This window comes from Bufo bufo, chromosome 2 (assembly GCF_905171765.1).
Source record: "Bufo bufo chromosome 2, aBufBuf1.1, whole genome shotgun sequence".
Classification (NCBI taxonomy): Eukaryota; Metazoa; Chordata; class Amphibia; order Anura; family Bufonidae; genus Bufo; species Bufo bufo.
Genome location: NC_053390.1, coordinates 84,907,317 through 84,928,529, shown reverse-complemented (window position 1 = coordinate 84,928,529; position 21,213 = coordinate 84,907,317). Strand labels below are relative to the sequence as shown.

Genomic DNA, 21,213 nt, shown 5'->3' with positions numbered 1-21,213 from the left:
CTCCATGTTCCTATCTCTGGTCGTCTGCTGGCAGCATTCGGTTAGTGTTCCGGCTGCGTGCTGGTTAGGAGTGTCTGCTGGCAGCGACTGGAGTGGGGACGTGAGTGGAGAGTGGACGCAGTGTCAGTGCGCTCTCCCCAGGCTGTTTCTTTGCTGGTCTCCGGTTCCTGTGTGTTGCTCTGGAGCCTGGCAGTCGGCTCCTGGTTCCTGTGTGTTGCTCCAGGGGCCGGCAGCAGTCCTGGGGAGACGCACATGGTATGGCACTGATTCCCCTTCTCCTATCCTCTTGTTGGGTCCCTCACTTGATTTCCTTTTTTTTTTGGTGGGGGGCTTTGAGGGGTGGGAGTGTCACGACCATGGTCATGGTCGTGACTCCTTAACCGCAGGCTGTTGCCTGTGGTCTCGTGTCGTTGTTTCAACCACAGGTGAGGGCCGCTTGTATGTTGCCTCACTTGTGGTTGCCGTTGGCAACAATTTCCTATAATGTATGTGGCAGTATAGCAGCCTGAGTTGGTGTTAGGCAGCTAGCTGTAATGTGCATGCGGTTGCACCAGGCACCTGTGTTTGTATGTGTGCACTTTTGTTGTTTTGGTGTGCACGGGATTTATGTTATGAGTACACTTCCCCTTTAAGTTGCGGTCTTCCCTTCCCTGGGTTGAGAAGGGTTAATTCCCTTCCTAGACTGTGAACACTGGGTGTGTCTGTGTGGGTGTGGCTACTTGGGCCTATATAGCCTCTGCTGAGAGCAGTAGTCAGAGGCAGGGCCGTCTTTACCAAGGGGCAAAAGGGGCAGCTGCCCCGGGCCCAGTTGCTCCTGGGGGGCCCAAGGCAGCTGCCTCTTGAGCCCTGCTAGCTACTGCCCCGGGTGTCAAGCTGTCAGCTACACAGGGGTGCTGGCATCATGATCGTACTGTGTTAAAGTTGTGATCAGGACCTTAATGACATCATCACCATGTGACCAGTAACCTAGCAATTACTGGTCACATGGCTATGAGGTCATCACAGGTCCTACCAGGAGTGTTCTGTGGAGCTTTTTTGTGTGAACATTACATCAGAAAAAGGTGACAGGGGCTGTTATGTTAATATACTGTAAACTACTGTATAGTGGTGGGCTGTATACTGTGTGGGGGGCCTGTATATTGTGGGGGGCCTGTATATTGGGTGGGGGCTGTATACTGTGTGGTGGGCTGTATACTGTGTGGGGGCCTATATACTGTGTGGGGGCCTGTATACTGTGTGGGGGCCTGTATACTGTGTGGTGGGCTGTATACTGTGTGGTGGGCTGTATACTGTGGGGGGTCTGTATACTGTGTGTGACTGTATACTGTGGGGGGTCTGTATACTGTGTGTTACTGTATACTGTGTGTGACTGTATACTGTGGGGGGGGCTGTATACTGTGGGGGGGGGGGTGTATACTGTGTGGGGGCGCTGTATACTGTGTGGGGGCCTGTATACTGTGTGGGGGCCTGTATACTGTGTGGTGGGCTGTATACTGTGTGGGGGCCTGTATACTGTGTGGTGGGCTGTATACTGTGTGGGGGCCTGTATACTGTGTGGTGGGCTGTATACTGTGTGGGGGCCTGTATACTGTGGGGGGTCTGTATACTGTGGGGGGTCTGTATACTGTGTGTGGGGGGGGTCTGTATACTGTGTGTGGGGGGGGTCTGTATACTGTGTGTGGGGGGGTCTGTATACTGTGTGGGGGGGTCTGTATACTGTGTGGGGGTCTGTATACTGTGTGGTGGGCTGTATACTGTGTGGTGGGCTGTATACTGTGTGGGCTGTATACTGTGTGGGCTGTATAGTGTGGGGGGCCTGTATAGTGTGGGGGGCCTGTATAGTGTGGGGGGCCTGTATAGTGGGGGGGCCTGTATAGAGTGGGGGGCTATACTGCTGTACTGTATACTGTGGGGGTCTGAATACTGTATACTGTGGGTGCGGTATAGTGTGGAGTGCTATACTGCTGTACTGTATAGTGTGGGGGGCTGTATCGTGTATAGTTTGGGGTGCTGTATACAGTGAGGTGTTGTATACTGTGAGGTGCTGTATACTGTGGGCTGCTATACTGCTCTACTATATACTGTGGGGTACTGTATAGTGTGGGGTGCTATACTGTATACTGTGTGGTGCTGTATACTATAGGGTGCTATACTGCATACTGTGGGGTGCACTGTAACACTAGGGTGAGCCGAGCCCCGGTCTCCTTCCTGCAGAGTGGTGCCCACTTCCAGCCTGAGCACAGCTGCCCAGAGCACTGATCCTGAGCGGCTGGAGTCTTCAGAACTGGAAGTATTTACAGTCATTCACTGAACTCTATGAGGTGTGGATTTTTTTTTGTGTGTGTTGTGGTGGAGGGCATGATTGCCTAAGGTGTGGGAAGGCGGGATCCAGGGGGCCCAAGTGAATTTTTGCCCAGGGTCCAATCAATATTAAAGACGGCCCTGGTCAGAGGGGTACTTCAGCCATGGTCTGCTGGAGTCATCCTCCTACTTTTATACCACCTGCCAGTGCAGCTATGGTTCTGGCTTCCTGTGTGTTTATGTGTGCTGTGTCCTTTTGTCTGTGTGTGGACTTCAGCACTTGTGTCCAGGGATCCAGTCAGTGTGTCTGTTCCTCTTTATCTAAAATGATACCTTCCTTCAGCACCTGCTGTAATTTTAGTTTAGGCTCCAGTTTAAGCCACTCACGCAGGGTCCTCTGAAAATGACTGGCTTCAGACTCCCCAAATTAATTGATTTCACTAGTGGTGTCTCCTAGCTCTTCATTTCTCTGTAGTGTGGTCTACAATTCCTGCAAGTAGTTTGTAAACTGGGACAATGCTTCATTGTCTCTCTGGTGCCGGCCAAAGAACATTTCCCCACCATAACTTCAGATGATGTATTACTATACATATCTTCCAGGACAAAGAAAAATCTGTTCAGATGTTTGTCCCTGTCTTGCAGTTTGCAGTAGCACTGTCATTCTCTCTTCCCCTTCTAATGTGCTTAAAGCAAGCTCCACCTTCAGAAGTGGGGGCAAATTGCACAATCAGGCTGCCCTTACTAGTGTCTCTCTCCTGAGAAAAGGTTAGATCCATTACATTTTAGCAAGTGATTTGGCAGTGCCCCACTGGAATAATTGGTATTCTCAGGTTTGAGAAAGATGTTGCTACTTCTGTCACCGTACTTGAATCCATCTTGCTGATTAGCCCTGAGTGTAACGTTGCAGGTGAAAGGCAACAATTACACTAAAGCAGGTGATGTAATTTGCAATTCTTTACTGAATACAATTATGATACAACAAATAATGTGACAGGTGCAACCAGCACACAACTTGAATTTATGTACAGTCGTGGCCAAAAGTTTTGAGAATTACATAAATATTGGAAAAGTTGCTGCTTAAGTTTTTATAATAGCAATTTGCATATACTCCAGAATGTTATGAAGAGGGATCAGAAGAATTGCATAGTCCTTCTTTGCCATGAAATTAACTTAATCCCCCAAAAACCTTTCCAATGCATTTCATTGCTGTCATTAAAGGACCTGCTGAGAGCATTTCAGTAATCGTCTTGTTAACTCAGGTGAGAATGTTGACGAGCACAAGGCTGGAGATCATTATGTCAGGCTGATTGGCTTAAGCCTTAAAATGACAGACTTGACATGTTAAAAGGACGGTGATGCTTGAAATCATTGTTCTTCCATTGTTAACCATGGTGACCTGCAAAGAAACGCGTGCAGCCATCATTGCGTTGCATAAAAATGGCTTCACAGGCAAGGATATTGTGGCTACTAAGATTGCACCTCAATCAACAATTTATAGGATCATCAAGAACTTCAAGGAAAGAGGTTCAATTCTTGTTAAGAAGGCTTCAGGGCGTCCAAGAAAGTCCAGCAAGCGCCAGGATCGTCTCCTAAAGAGGATTCAGCTGCGGGATCGGAGTGCCACCAGTGCAGAGCTTGCTCAGGAATGGCAGCAGGCAGGTGTGAGCGCATCTGCACGCACGGTGAGGCGAAGACTTTTGGAAGATGGCCTGGTGTCAAGAAGGGCACTTCTCTCCAAAAAAAACATCAGGGACAGATTGATCTTCTGCAGAAAGTATGGTGAATGGACTGCTGAGGACTGGGGCAAAGTCATATTCTCCGATGAAGCCTCTTTCCGATTGTTTGGGGCATCTGGAAAAAGGCTTGTCCGGAGAAGAAAAGGTGAGCGCTACCATCAGTCCTGTGTCATGCCAACAGTAAAGCATCCTGAGACCATTCATGTGTGGGGTTGCTTCTCATCCAAGGGAGTGGGCTCACTCACAATTTTGCCCAAAAACACAGCCATGAATAAAGAATGTTACCAAAACACCCTCCAACAGCAACTTCTTCCAACAATTAAACAACAGTTTGGTGAAGAACAATGCATTTTCCAGCACGATGGAGCACCGTGCCATAAGGCAAAAGTGATAACTAAGTGGCTCGGGGACCAAAACGTTGACATTTTGGGTCCATGGCCTGGAAACTCCCCAGATCTTAATCCCATTGAGAACTTGTGGTCAATCCTCAAGAGGCGGGTGGACAAACAAAAACCCACTAATTCTGACAAACTCCAAGAAGTGATTATGAAAGAATGGGTTGCTATCAGTCAGGAATTGGGCCAGAAGTTGATTGAGAGCATGCCCAGTCGAATTGCAGAGGTCCTGAAAAAGAAGGGACATCACTGCAAATACTGACTCTTTGCATAAATGTCATGTAATTGTCGATAAAAGCCTTTGAAACGTATGAAGTGCGTGTAATTATATTTCACTACATCACAGAAACAACTGAAACAAAGATCTAAAAGCAGTTTAGCAGCAAACTTTGTGAAAACTAATATTTGTGTCATTCTCAAAACTTTTGGCCACGACTGTATAATAGACAACCATAGCAATGCACAACAGTAAATATTCAACAGTCCTTACACCAGGTGCCCTTTTAATTGAATGACTTGCACTCACTCTGGGTTCTATCCAATGCTTATTCTGATATCTGCTGCTTCTCTTCTTGCAATGCACCCCTCTGTTATGGGGCTGGTACACAGGTTGTCATTTATAGTAACATAGTACATAAGGCCGAAAAAAGACATTTGTCCATCCAGTTCGGCCTGTCATCCTGCAAGTTGATCCAGAGGAAGGCAAAAAAAATTTTTGGAGGTAGAGGCCAATTTTCCCCACTTTAGGGGAATAAAAAATTCCTTCCCGACTCCAATCAGGCAATCAGAATATCTCCCTGGATCAACTACCCCTCTCTAGTAGCTATAGCCTATAATATTATTACACTCCAGAAATACATCCAGGCCCCTCTTGAATTCCTTTATTGTACTCACCATCACCACCTCCTCAGGCAGAGAGTTCCATAGTCTAAATGAAATAAAAAGGACGATTCCGGCACTGTATTTTCTTCCCATAAAATCTTCCTCTTTATTGAATCACAGCATAAGGCCTCATGCACACGTTGTTTTTCTCGGCCTCCGTTCCGTTTTTTTTGCGGATAGGATGGGGACCCATTCATTTCAATGGGTCAGCAAAAAAATGCTGATAGTTCATCCGTTTCTGTTCCGCGTCCGTTGTCCGTGTTTCCCTTCAGCAAAAAAAATAGTGCATGTCCTACTTTTTTCACATTTGCGGACAAGGATAGGCATTTATTACAAGGTATCTGTGGAAAAAACGGATCCTCCAAAAAAAAAAGGATGCCGCATCCGTTTTTTTTGCCAGACGCACAATTTACGGACGCAAAAAACAACTGTCGTGTGCATGAGGCCTAAGTATGCGGACAGTATCACAAACAAGCAGTTGTTTACGCGTTTCGGAGACCTTCTCCTTAGTCGTAACAATGTGGTCCGAGGGTTTGAAAAATGTAAAGACCCATGTGCCCTCCCCCATCTAGTGGGTGGTGGTAACATGACGTCATAACTTAATCAGCCCGGAGACTTACACCTGTGGTATCATTCTCAGTGAACACATTAGTTAAAAATAGCCCCACACGATGCGCTCCGCGCTACCCAGCGCTTGGACTGTGCATATCACCAAGGCTGAAAGCCTTTGCATATCAAGAGAGCAAGCACAAGGTGTGAGGAAACGCATCATGTGAATAAGGCATATACAAAGTGTCAATAACAAGTAAAATAAACAGATATAACCTGTAGAGAACTCTACATGCGAAATGGGGAGATGGATTTTACACGGCCACAATCTCCTAGTTATTATGGTGTAAATGGACATGTTAGCACTTACATATGAATGAACCAAAATAGACAGGCATATAATTGAGTATTTTTCGTCCAATGGCAACTGAAGGATCAAATACAGACATCAGATATAAATAATTACTGGTAAATATACTTCAGTTCTTTCTTTTGATTGAGACCTGTTGGCACCCTCGTGTTTAAAAGGAAAATCCAAAAGGCCTCTCTCAAGAGTATTTTCTTTTGATGGTCCCCTCCCCTAGCTGGCACCGTTACCTTCTCAATTGCAAATGCACGGAGGGATCCCGTACTACGACTGTGTGTGTGGATGAAGTGTTTGGCAGCACCACATATATTGAGAATAGATGGATTTGAAATATAGTTCAGATGTTCCAATATTCTATTTTTGAACTTACGTACGGGGCTGCCAACATACATCAAATCACACTCCAGACATTGGATAACATAGACCACCCCCGTGCTATTGCAATTGATATATGTTTTTAGAGGGAAGGTTGTGGAATGGTCAGCATTTTAAAAACTTTTTTTGACTGATACATAATTGCATGTTTTACACGGATGGCTACCACATTTCGTAAAGCCTTTGTATTTTATCCACATGCTCTGTGATTTTTTATCTTTATTGGCCATGTACAAGGAAGGGGAGAGGGAACTTGCCATAGTTAATGCTTTTCTGGGTACTATTTTGCAGCCATATTTTAAAGCATTGTACAGAATATTGTCATCAAATAGAATAGGCAGACACCTCTGTACAATGCTTCGTATTTTATTGAACTGCCGGCTATATGTCAGAACCAATGTTGGTAAATCTTTCTCTTCTATTTCCCGTTTAGATTTATCCCTTACTTTCCGCTTATCCATATTCATGACTTTCTTACTGGTTTGATTTGGTGCTTTCACATTTTCACTGGCTTTTTGGTCTGCAATTTTGTTCAGGGCATTTTTGGATCCAAATAATAAATCGCATCTAGATTTATTTGATGCAATATTGATCCCTCTTTTTAACATCCATATTGGATATCCCCTGATTTTTTATCTCCTTTTAATTCCATCACATTCCTTCTGAAAAACTACTTCTGTGCTACAGTTTCTGCGTGCGCGCATGAATTCCCCCACAGGTATGGCCCTTATCACGTGCGCCGGATGATGGCTGTTAGCATGTAGTATGGAATTTCCTGCAGTTTTTTCCTATAGGTCTCTGTATAAATTAATTCGTCCGGAACACCAGTTAATTTGAAATCCAGGAAAGTAATAGACTCCACCTCCACAGTGCAAGTAAATTGTAAGTTGTACATGTTGTCATTCAGATAGTGCTTGAAATCCAATACGGCAGACACATCGGCGTCCCATACAATGAGCAGGTCGTCGATGTATCTGCCGTACCACACCAAACACCGACTGAAAGGACAACTTACACTGTATATATATATATATCTCCTCCCAGTATGCCATTGTGAGGTTTGCCAATGAGGGCGAAAATTTCGCCCCCATTGACACGCCTCGTATCTGCAGATAGTACTTATTGTTGAACATACAATAGTTGTGTGTGAGTAGAAAAGATGTGATTTCACAGACATAATCAATGAAATCATCTGAATGGCCGGTATATCTGTGGAGGTGGAATTCTAAAGCCATATGGGCCACTCTGTGGGGGATCGATGGATATAAGGCTTCAACATCAGCAGTGACCCACTTGTATCGTGGATTCCAAACTAAATTATACATAGCAAGCAACACATCTCCTGTGTCTTTGAGATACCCCGGTATTCTTTTCAGCATAGACTGCAATATATAATCCAGCTAATTGCCCATGTGTTCAGTTAGGGACCCGATGCCCTAAATAATGGGGCGCAGAGGAGGGGGAACCACCCCTTTGTGTACCTTGGGCAAGGCGTGCATGATAGGGGTTATGGGTGCATTCACACAGAGAAAGCGATGTTGTGTATCATTGAAAAAAAAACAAAGTTAATCCTTTCTAATAAATTTATTAACGTCCAGAATGGTAGTGAATAAATCAAAATCAGCTGACGGTGCAAAATTCAAACCTAAGAATAACACTTGCATTTGTTTTTCTGTCAATTTTACTTTGGACAAGTTCAGAACATCCAAGTCCTTATTGTATGACTCTCCATTCTTTATTTCTTGTGTGTACGGGTAGACATTGCATATATTTTTTCTATGTTTGCGTCCTGGGCGTTTTCTTCGTTTTTTGATGACTTGCCATCGGTGAGATCTCGTTATTTTTATTTTTATTTCTTTTATAGTAGGACGGCTTTACTCTGATATTCTCACATTCACTTGCAGGCAGGCTAATGTCCTCCTGTGAGGCTTGTGAAGCTTCCGTATATTCTGTAGAGTCCAATTCAGACGAGAAGCTGACTCTTGCGGTTCTCTGCATCTTTCGTTGATATTTACTGTGATGCTTTAATATGGACTTTGGGGTGGAGCAGAGGTTCTCCCTCCTACCCCATTCATACACCTGGTTCCGTGCATAGTCGTGGAGATCTCGCTGAAACTTTGAATGTTTAGTGCTCATAATTTTATCTTCCAGTTGTTTAACTGATGTCATAATTTTTTGCTCCATCTCAGTATAATCACAAACGTTTTTTATCGTTCCATAGTCTCACTGCTCTTACCGTAAAGAATCCTCTTTTATGTTTGTGTACAAACCTTCTTTCCTCCAGACGCAGAGGATGTCCCGTCATCACAGTCCCAGTCCTGGGGATAAATAGATGATGGGATAGATCTCTGTACTGACCCCTGATATATTTATACATAGTAATTAGATCTCCTCTCAGTCGTCTTTTTTCTAAAGTCAATAACCCTAATTTTAATAATCTTTCAGGGTACTGTAGTTGCCCCATTCCAGTTATTACTTTAGTTGCCCTCCTCTGGACCCTCTCCAGCTCCACTCTGTCTGCCTTGTTTACAGGAGCCCAGAACTGTACACAGTACTCCATGTGTGGTCTGACTAGAGATTTGTAAAGTGTTAGGACTATGTTCTTATCACGGACATCTATGCCCCTTTTGATGCAACCCATTATCTTATTTAGCTTTGTATTATGATTTCAGCTTTCAACCTTCTGACCAGTTCTCACACTTTGCGCACTTCTTTCTCTCTGAATTGAGAAGGACACGCTTGGTGGCTAGCTCCACCTAGGTGTGTAGATAAATCTGTGTCTGTTTTTTCTTTGTCCAGGACCCAGGGTTCTGTCTTCAGCAATGTAGAACATTTCACTGTGCAGTCTCAGAAACCTTTCCTAGCTGTCTCCTGATGTTTGGTTTCACCTCCTTCTTCTGGATACTGCTGACACATAGTACAAAGACACTGTAGCAGGATTTGCATGCTGGGTGAGTGCAGTTCATTTCGTTGTCACAGATCTCCAACACTGTAGTGTCTGTTGACAGATGAAATACTCATAATATTGTCCTTCACCCAGTCTTCTATCTTTATCTAGAGGCACTATTTTTGATCTTTGGTTTTGTTTCCTTCCTCTTGCCCCACCCTTAAGTACTATGTTCCAGTTTCTTGTCTATGTTGTTACGGACCTTCATCTAGATAACAAACTGCAATTCTACTATTCATGGGTGCTAAAGGCAATTATTACCGCCCATGTCTCAACGTTTTAGTGATATTTCTATCTGGGACATTTATGGGGCATATCAGTGGGACATGACATAAATGTCTGATAGGGTGTGTCCCAACTCTGAGATACGCTCCTGTCTCCAAAATGGAGCCCAGAACTGAATGGAGAGCAAGCTGCGCATGCATGACCACTCTCCATTCACCACTCATCAATATGAGACTTGCCAAAACAGCCAAGCTAGTGCTTGGCTATTTTGGCAAGTCTCATATTGATGAATGCTTGTGTGGCTTGCTCTCGATTCACTACTATGGGAAAATAGCTGCTTAGCTCTCCGGTTATTAAAGGGCCCTGTTCTGGAGGTGGGAATCGCATCTTTCAGGCATTTATGGCATATTCTATTGATATACCATAAATGTCCTATATAGGACAACTCCTTTAAGATGAATTTGCTCATTCATTGAATATGAATGCAGACTCATCCTTGAACACCAGGTGGTAAATTGAACATTAAGGGGTCCATTTATTAAGACCGGCGTCTATAACCCCTATATCTGGCGGTGGATCTGCCGAAGTTATGAAGAGGCGCAGGCCTCTCCATAACTTCGGCGCATCTAGCACCAGTCTAAATGTAAGACAGCTTCCTTGCTGTCTTACATGTAGACCATTTTCTGCGCCTAAAACAGGAATAGAAAATGATGAATGAGATGGGCCTGCCAACCCGTCCCCTTCCCTGCTCACGCCCATTTTTGTACACCTGCCGTGAGCGGGGAAATGTTGCAGATTGTGGCGCAACTAACCATTGCACTGCAATCTGCACCAGAAATAGACCTTAGGCTACTTTCAAACTAGCGTTTTCAATTCCGCTATTGAGATCCATCATAGGATCTCGATAGTGGAAGAAAACGCTTCAGTTTTGTCCCCATTCATTGTCAATGGGAACAAAGCTGAACTGAACGAAACTGAATCCGGATCCGTCATGGATCTGAAAAAACTCTTCGGTTACAATAATACAACTGCATGCATCTATCATGAACAGATCCGGTTGTATTATGCGTTCTACAGCCATGACGGATCCGTCATGAACACCGTTGAAAGTCAATGGGGGATGGATCCGTTTTCTATTGTGTCAGAGAAAATGAATCCGTCCCCATTGACTTACATTGTGTGTCAGGATGGATCCGTCTTGCTCCACACCACATCACGGACAGAAAAATGCTGCTTGCAGCGTTACTCTGTCCGCGATGGGGACGCAACCAAACGGAATGTATTTTGGTGCATTCCGTTTCGTTCAGTTCAGTTTTGTCCCCATTGACAATGAATGGGGACAAAGCTGAAGCGTTTTCTTCCGCTATTGAGATCCTATGACGGATCTCAATAGCGGAATTGAAAACGCTAGTGTGGAAGTGGCCTAATATAGGTGGATTTCTGGATCATAAATGACCCCCTAAAACCGTATAGTGTTTCTAAGCGGCAGAAATAGGATTGTAACAGTCTGATGGAGCAGAATGATTTCAGACTACCTAAGCTTTGCATACAATGCTATTATTCTTCAGCATGCTATGCTATTTTTTACGGATGACACACTGACATATTCATTTCTATGGGGTAATGCACACATCCATATTTTTCACAGATCCATGTGGCCAACTCACAAATTTCAGCATTTCTTATTATTTTCAGAATAGTCATTTCTATTGATGGGAGTGAAATATACAGGCACTGAAGCTATCTAAATTTTGTGGATCTGTTTTATGCGGACGCAAATACGGATATGGCCATGTGCATGGAGCCTTAATTGATGCAAAGCTATAGACTCTGATCCTAGCTCTTCCTAAACATCTTAGGAAGCCATCAGCAAAGAAAATAAACAGCAGATGGGAAATACCCTAATCTAGAAGTTTAAAAACATACGGTACATTTTCTCTCTTCAGCATGAACCGCTAAAACCTAGCTAATTTGCAAGGGGATTGCTAGCAATAGTAGTGTCACCTAGTAAAGATCCAAGTATTTGGCTAAGTGGAGATGATTAGTACTTCACGGCATTCCTGCTGGAAGAGAAAGACTAGGGGGCACATTTATTAGGACTGTCGTTTTAGACACCAGTCTTAGGGCTGTTTCACACAAGTGGATGCCGTGCGTGTCATCCGCTGCGTGAAAGACAGCCAAGCCCCGCACTGGACAGCAGAGACACGGAGCATTAACATGATTGATAATGCTCCGTGCCTCTCTGTGATCTTTTTACTACAAAATCACGGTGACAACTTTATCTCACTGTGATTTTGTAGTAAAAAGATCACAGAGAGGCACGGAGCATTATCAATCATGTTAATGCTCCGTGTCTCTGCTGTCCAGTGCGGGGCTTGGCTGTCTTTCACGCAGCGGATGACATGCACGCCATCCGCTCAAGTGAAACAACCCTTAGTAAAGCCCCTGCTCTGGCGGTGGATCCTCTGAAGTTATGAAGAGGCGCTGGCCTCTCCCTAACTTTGGTACATCCAGCGCCGCTGCTAAATCTAAGCCAGCTTCCTAGCTTTCGTACATTTAGACCATTTTCCATGCCTAAAACAGGCATAGAAAATGAAGAATGAGACGGGCCTGCCAGCCCGCCCCTTCCCCGCCCTTGCTATGCCCACAATTTTAGAACTGGTGTGTGCGGGGAGAAGTAGCAGATAGCGGCGCAGCTAACCTAATTTAGGTGAATTTCAGCTTAGTAAATTACCCCCTAGGTTCACATGGATGAATTTCACCTGACAAAAAGAATGGTAGATCACTTGGCCCAATTTTGGCAGTGGAAATGCCACCAAAACTGTGAAAAAAATTCTAGTTGTTTTAGCCCTTCCTCATTGGCTTCAATGGGAAATACACTTGAAATTGACTTCGAAGAAGTAACAGGCAACTTCTCAAGTGGATTTTAAGTCAGTGGTGTTTTTCCCACTGAAGTAAATAGGAAGCTATTGGTGGTGTTTTGATAGCAGATTACGCTATTTTACATGGTTGCTGTAAAATACTGATAAAAGCATGAAAGTAATTCTCATAAAGGGTTATCCCATGATTAATGTAAAAAATGAACATCAGGCATCATATACAGTAGTACTGTACATGAAAATCTCTTCCTAACAAAGCTAGAACCAACCCTGTACCTCACGTGGATCCAGAGATCTCCGCTCTCTTAGATTTATTTCAAGTTGGCAGCTCAGTGGGCATGTCCTGAGCATATTAGAAAAAGAACAAACATCAGGTGGCGCTATACAGATAAATTTCAGCGAATAACTCAGTGGCTATGCTCATTTTTTAATTACCGGTATATGCAATTACAAAAGCATTCAAATCCATGTGCTGTTTTGAGAATATCGAATATTTTCCGTGGGACAACCCCTTTAAAGCTTTCCTACAGATGGCTGAATTGAAGCATGTGCATAATAAATACATCAAAATGCATGTACAATGCACACAACAATCATAAAAAGATGACGTTGCACGCTTGAGTAATGTGACACAGATCTCTTATGTTATCAGCTTTATTGAGGAAGACCGCACAATCTAACCATCTTGCAATTTATGGGAAAGGTCCTTTAAAACAGCCAGTATTTAAATAAAAGATTTTACATTGGAAGTGCTGGTAAAAAGCATTGACTCAAATAACTTATAAAACCACAAAACGACCAGTATTTCTAGTGGTTAAATTCTTAGTAAAAAGACACATTAGTAAGTATCTCATTTGTACCAAAATACAGTCTCCAAAGAATAAAAATAAAACATTTTTTTTTACAAGAAATTTGAAGATAAAACTGCAGCATCAATATAATCTCATATTACCAGGTAAAGTGTTTTAGCAAAAAAATATTATTAGACTACATTAATCTTAGAAGGACACTGGGAAAAACACATGGTACGTAGTGTTGTGTAATGATGTCATGCCTGCTGTATGTATAGGAGATGATGGGCTGTTCTCATCTGTTCTAAAAGAAAGGTTCAGATAAACACTTAGGCTAAGTCTATAGCATGCTTGAAGTTGAGGCTACTTCAACCTATCCGGCATAGCCAGTAACGGCTGGAGCACCGCCAGGCCCCATTGACTATAATAGGACCCAGTGAGGATCTGGCTTGTTTCCGTCATGAGAGCTGGGATTAGACGTGTTTTGTCTGGCCAAATCCCAGCATTCATGTCGGAAACAGGCCGAATCCCCGCCGGGTTCTATTATAGTCAATGGGCTAGGACGGGGAAAGGCAGTATCCAGCTATGTGGGATATGATGAACTCCAGCAGGCTGTTTCTCTGCCGGAACAGCCTGCCAGATGGTGTTAACGCCTAGTGTGAAAATTGCCTAACACTCCAATTCTCCCAATGTTCTGTATACGCCAACATATCCATAGACTTTCATTAGCTCTTCATTTGCTTAGGTTAATATATGTTGGCAGGCATAGCTATGACTCATGAAGATAACCCTTTTAAATGGAATCTGTTAAATCAATCAAGTTATTGCTACAGTTCCAGTTTCTCAAATCTGCAGAGATCAACTGTTGTCACCGGGAAAGGTCTATCTGCCCACCCAATTAACCTGTAGGCCAAATGAAGCATTGCATCCAGGCCATACAAATATATGGCCACCCATGGACATGAAGGGTAATGCATGGACATGAAGGGTCTACCTGAGCAGAATTCGCTTTTACAAAGTGTCTCTCCATCCTTGTTCATAGATGATGTCTGTATGCCCTAACAGGGTGTAGAGACAGGGGTTGTCTTCATGAGACACGTCAAATCTAGGCAACTGTTAAGTCATACATCAGCCTATATCTGGGGAATAGTGTATGTTACTTCAAACAGTCTTGTTGAGTGCACTCTCCAAATGTGGTATAAACCTAGCCTTATTTACACAAATTTTTAAAAGTGTAGACCACTAAAATAATACTATCTAATGAAAATCTGGATTGGTTTTGGAAGAATAGGCTACTTGTGTATTCAGATGGGTGGCCTGGCTATTTATGTCTAAAAATGAGTCTTCTTCAGCATGATCTCATGAATATTTTGTATAACAAGTTGTGAGAGTTCAGATACGTCGATTTTCTTTTGAAAAGTTAAGAATTATAATTTTTTATCATGTAAAGTAAAAAAAGATCAAAGGTTCTTAAATATCGTTTTTAAGTTTTATCAGAACTGTTGCCCATATTTTATTGGATCATAGAAAATCTGTTGGATTGATGGATAGATTCAATTACAGCTGAAAATGTTTTGCAATTTTAATTCATTGTATTTAATTTAATTGTATTTAATTTTAGTTATTTTATTATCTGTCATTATTATCTGTAATTTAAAATAAAACAACAGATCTATATGCATCCAAAGCATTATAACAGACCTGCATTTAAATAATGTACATCATCAAGTCATGAGCACTTTTGGGACACAATTGCACTAAATATTTATAACCGTATATGTATATGAAGTTCTTCAACTCTATCCTGACACAGAGAATTTTAGATTTTGATGTAGAATTACGATTATGAGTGCTCATAAAAACAGGCTTTATATACGTATCATAGCTCTACAACTGAGACCATTGGCTTATATCATCTAAAAGAGGTACATACTGTACTATTATAAAAGCGGTAAATATGAAACTGATATAATTTCTGCCACAAGATAATATTAAATGACCCAGAGTAGTAGCTAGGCTTTCCTTCTCCCGGGGCAAAGTTTCAGATCTGTACCCTAGTCCTGTAGCTAACTAGACTGGCCAAGGCAGAGTGACTTGTTGATGCCCCCCCCTCTAGAACCCAACATCCAGGGAACAGGACCTGCCAGTCCCCCTAGCTACGGTCCTGATGTTTTCCACCCACAGTAAAGTTAGTTGTAACAGGTTATCATCTCTTTTTGTAGAAGCCATGCACAGAACTGAAATGGGGCAGAGCAGATTAGATGCTACGTTGATGATGTATTTACATCACGAGCCAATCTCAATGCAATAAAATAAGTTCTTCTCTTATCTTGATGACATCAGCTGTAATGCCGCTTAGTTAGTATAGCCCAGCGAGTCCCTTCTTTTAGGTTCTTACAAGCCATAACTACAAAATGACCATGGTAGAGAAAACTATATAATAACTCATTGTAAATGACAGTTGTTAATGTACTAATATGAGTATAGACTGGCATTAGATGTCAAGAGACTTACCAAACACTCACATTTTTCATTTAAAAAACATTGGTGCCTCGATTTTCAGGCCTATCCGCCAAGTTAACCTGCCTTTTAACTTCACACCTATATGATCAACTCATAAATAGTGTTTTCTATTTTTTTTTTTTTTACATATAAATGTCTCCACATCTTTCATAACTAGAACACTGTCACATATTAAGACGTTTTAAGCAGATAAAACATATGGGCTCATTTTAAAAAACTGTCCTTGTTTCCCAATACAGCTAATCAGAGCTCAGCTTTCATCTCTAAAACTTCTCCTGAAAAATGAACACTGCTTTGTGATTGGTTGCAATGGGCAACAATGCCATACGTTGAAGTTTGATAAATGGGACCCAATCTCTTTTTTGATCATGAGAAAAAAACAGATGCAAAATTGTAGACACACGACTCACACTGAAGAGACATAGTAAACATTCTATTAAATAAATAACTTACAAAGAAACAGAGAAGGGATAGGGGATGGTAGAGTACACAGGCATAACACAATAGTCATTTTTTTAGAACAGTTTAATCACGTTTATGTATCTTGATCCTATACATTCTCATCAGAAATATCCATTATTTCTGTAGTGTTGACCCAAGTGCTTCTGGTAATTGCTTATGTGGCTGACGTCTCATTGGACCTGAATACGCATTGATGATCTTTGAATTTGAGTTAGTATCCCATAAATAACATTCCCAGAAGATCATCTGTCTCATATCCATGTATCGTATGAACATATTCTTCAAGCTGGAGATTTAGCTTTTTTATAATCCCACCTGTAGTCACATCTATGACACAGTACTAACAAAATGTCCTCCAATGTCCTCCTAACACACTCATGGTCCACCAGAAACATCTTTCTTTTACAAATGTTCTTCACAAGACCGTAGTCCAAAAATACATCAAATCCTTCATGTAATGTTATAAAGGCATGGGGAGAAAGTGGGCGTTCATATTTTTCCTCCTCGTTTTTGGTCCTCTCTTTGGGGTTCCTTTCCCATTCAGTGCCACAAACATCTGTCTCTCGTTATTTTTCCAAGTAAGAGATGCATACGTATTGTAGCCATTCTCCTCTATCCTCTCTCTTAGTTTACAGTCTATATTAAATTCTTTCTGTTAATAGACAAAAAAAATACATGATCAATAAATATGAATATAATTTTTTTTTTTAAGTTTATATAAATCTATAAAATGTTTATTACTATGGAACAGATAGAACAGAATTGGCTTACATAGGTTAGAAGTAAAGACACATGTCCATCAAGTGCAAACTATAGTATTAGACCTAGTTGTCTGACCATTGTTTATCCATTTTAATGGTAGGCTACCACTGTGTAAAGTCCATCTAAAATGTATGTGTCTAAAATAAAAAAAATGAGGCAACTTTGCAATTAGTAAAAAATCACCAGAAAATTTCTGTTTTGTGACTACAGCTAATATGTGTAGCCAAATCTTGCATTTATACTCCTTCAATCTTTCCCATACTTCTAACCTACCTACACTTAGTAACAAGTATGGAGCAGACAGAGGGGAAGTTGAGTGCAGGATCAGGGTACATCTGTTTTCATGGAGATGCATAGGTCTGCATAACAGTTGTATACACGAACCTTAGGAGATTTATAATTAAGATTTTTTGCAAATATAAATTTTTCATATTTGACGCAATGGAGAAATACAGGGCATGTAAATTTTTGAATGGATGTCCTCTTTACCGCAAGACTGACCTACCTTTGACTACCTATCTACTGTACGATTACTCCCAACACCTTTCCTACTTAGACATAATCACTAGAGATGAGCGAATTTATGAAAAGTTTAATTCGGGTGATTTGTCGAACTTTGCAAAAAAAAAATTTCTGTGACGAATTACTTCATCACGAGGCGCATTTTTTTGTAAGTAGCGGGTGCAATGACAGGGAGCTGCAATAGTGCCGCCCCCCCCCCCTCCCGGTCATTGTACCACTCAGATGCTGCGTTCATACATGATCGTGGCATCTGAGTGTAAAAACAGTGTAAAATTAACATTAAATTTTTTTTTTATCAAACTTACCGCCTCCATTTGCTCGCGATGGTCCAGCCGCCGCCATCTTGCTTGAAGATCTGGAGCAAACTATCACGCGGTGCGAGATTACGTCACCACGCACGAGACTTTGACGAAGATCTCCAATCAAGATGGCGGCCCGTCGTGTTCAAATGGAGGTAAGTATGAATTGTTTTGTTTTTTACACTATTTCAGGTTAAATCGATTCGCTAACGCGAAGCACAAGGGAATTTGGCTTTGAGGCAAATTGAATTTATCCTGAAAATCAGATCGAAAGCCACTTTGTGGGATTTGATTCACTCATCTCTAATAAACACACATGCTCAATATATTAAAGTATATGAGATTTTTTATGTTTTGTTCATGAGAGCTGGACATATCCTAGTCTTTAAGTAGAGCTCCTTCTAAGGCCACCTAACATTTTGGGTTGCTTTCTGTCAAAGAAAGACCACCACTAATATTTTTTTCCTGAGTGGTCTCACTGCTTACTAAAGTCCATACTGTTTTGTCCATATTTGTTTCACACTACGGTCAATGTAAGAATATCTCTATGTAAACTGGCTGCTCATGAAATTTCCTCTAGTCTGTGAAGATGTCAAGGAACAGTAAATTGTAAACTTCATAAGTGTAGAAATCAAGGTCAATGAATAAACTCATGCCATGGAATATAAATAATAGAGAAACTAAAGAAAAAATATTTTAAAGAAAACTAAAAAAACAAAATAAGTTAGTTACTTACCGAGCCATAGACTTTGCCTTTTTTATTCATGGCTAAATAATAATTGCTGTGGATTGCTTTGATGGCCACAATCCCCCCAACATCCACAGATGTTATCTCCAATATACCTAAAGTAGATAAAAAAGGAATGTTAGACTTTTTGAAATGAAATGCTAATTACAAAAAGCATATTATTTTAAAGGAATTGAAACAACTCATGAAAAAAATTGTTATTAAATACACCTCAATAGCACAGCAAATACAGTTATCCAAAACCATATTAGAAACCAGTCTGGCCTAACACATTTTAGAAGTGTGGTTACCACCTTATGTGGAAGTTAAAGGGGTTTTCCAGGCTACAGATATTGATGACCTATTCTCACCCCCAAAATCAGCAGTTTCACACTGTTGTTAGCCAGACACAAACAAACAGTGCATGGATCAAAGAAGGAGGCTCTCTACGTTGTGTAGTTTCTGGTAGAAGTGTACTGAAACTCAGTTCCCATTCACTTGAATAGGTGTGGAGCTGCAGTACCCCTGCATGGCCACTACGCAGTGTACAGAGCTGCCTTCCTCCAACTCTGTATACAGTATAGTATGGCACCTCAAAACAGGTAACTGCTGGGGATGCGGACCAAAGGAGAGGTCATCCATATCTGTAGCCCAGATGACCCCTTTAGAGTGTTAGCTGACTGACAAAGCAATATGTGACTTATGTATCAGATAAAACATGCCATGTAAAATTATTGCTGTGATTTCTCTATGTGTTGCCCCCTTTTGTTCCAAATAACGACCTCTCTCTGTATCGGTCAATCAAATGACATCACTTCCTGCTCAGTGGCCATATAATGTACGATGAACCTTCAAAATACATTTTATACACTCTTGTTGTCCTGAGCGTCTCTGTCAATGTTTCTGCTTTGCAATGAGGCTTGAATCTAAGTCGGGGACATTGACAACTGCAGGAAATCCCTCCAGAATCTCTCTGGTCCTAGACAACTTGTCTATCGCCACCCAAGTGTCTATGTCGGTCATGGAGGGGACAGATTCCCCAGCAGGAAATGGATGCACCATGTGTCTGGAGCTATAGCTCCACGATGAGCACACGACAAGGGTCTATGTGTTGGCTAGCCACTATTGACAGACTCTTAAGATCTTGAGCAGACTCAACAAAGTAGGTCTTTAACAGTTATGTGACTCCAACAGCTTAGTAATCAGAACTTTATCAGCACAGTACTTATAATGTAATTTGTATCTGTAGTTTCAGACAACTTTTCTGAATAAGCTGCCATATGTGTATACATGAGTGATATCACTATATCTGACCTTTATATGACTGCCATTTTTTTTTGCAGTTTTCTTCTGGTCAGCTCCTCCTGCTTTATAACATATTGCCTCTTGATTGTATACTGTCTTTTATTAGGACAGGTTCTCTATTAACATTACTGGTGCATAAGTTGGAGAAACTCTCAAAGTCTCTATGGAAAAAGCCCAGTCTTTGTTTAAATCCAGAAGAGAAAGGATGGCAGTTAACTTTGTTAAGGTTTTCTGCCCTGGGGACATTAACTCTTTCAGAACTCATCTCCACAGTGCTTGTTTCCGGTCACACTCTCAGACCTGATTCAGCATCTCTTGCTTTCCAACCACCAATGTGGTTCTCAGTGGTTATTCTGGTCCACATCTCCTCAAAGTCTCACAGAATACCATGCACTCAATGCACGCATAGCTCTGACTTGTTTCCATTAAGGTGACTCCCTGGGATCTAAAGTCTGCTGTCTCAGCTATGACGACTTTCCATGCACTCCATGTGGTCTTAGCCACACACTGACTCGCTTCCAACCATGCAGCTCTTTCTATGGTGTGTGATACTACAGTGATATCTAGTGGTAGCAATTACCATTGCAAGAATACATTCAATTATTTAAATTGCATACAGGTAGCGAATATCATAATTCAACCCAGTATAATTCAGTATACATGACATACAGTATGTGTGTATATATATATATATATATATATATATATAAAAGAAAAGAGGGGAAAAATGTAGGCGACCTATAGTTCCACCCTCTTACAACCACAGAGGCTTCTCTCCTAAAAGAAATAACTTTAACGGTTACACAGAATAGTTTAAGGGAGAACAGGACAAGGTGGATTCACCTATTATCCGCAAGGAGGCAGGAATTGTCCAAAGTGGACAACCCCTTTAATGTTTATTGCAACCAACAAACTTGGACAATACTAGTTGACAAATTAAATATGGCTCAGAATCTATCACCACTGGTGAATTGCAACATGGAGTAACAGATAGGAAAAAGAAACTTTGTGAGTGCAAACAGGGGCAAACCTAAATTCCGAGTAAGGCTCTCTGACACATGCATCCAATAGCTGCAGGCACATGGAACATGTTTTACTGGTGTCAATAACCAAGAGATTACAGGAAACAAAACAGAGTTAACTAGTTATTTGTGCCAAGTCAACGT

General features: G+C 41.7%; 1 protein-coding gene across 1 annotated transcript in view; it reads right to left on the bottom strand.

Annotated features, from left to right (window-relative positions):
- Window positions 1–15,354: 15,354 nt before the first annotated feature.
- The window catches only part of FGF10 (fibroblast growth factor 10), an 87,747-nt gene continuing 81,888 nt past the window's right edge, over window positions 15,355–21,213 (bottom strand). Inside the window, exons 2-3 of the mRNA XM_040421269.1 lie at window positions 18,752–18,858; window positions 15,355–17,084 (exon numbers count right to left, since the gene is read on the bottom strand). Of these exons, the coding sequence (XP_040277203.1) occupies window positions 16,893–17,084; window positions 18,752–18,858 (299 nt within the window). The 3' untranslated portion in view covers window positions 15,355–16,892. The remainder of the gene's footprint in view (window positions 17,085–18,751; window positions 18,859–21,213) is intronic.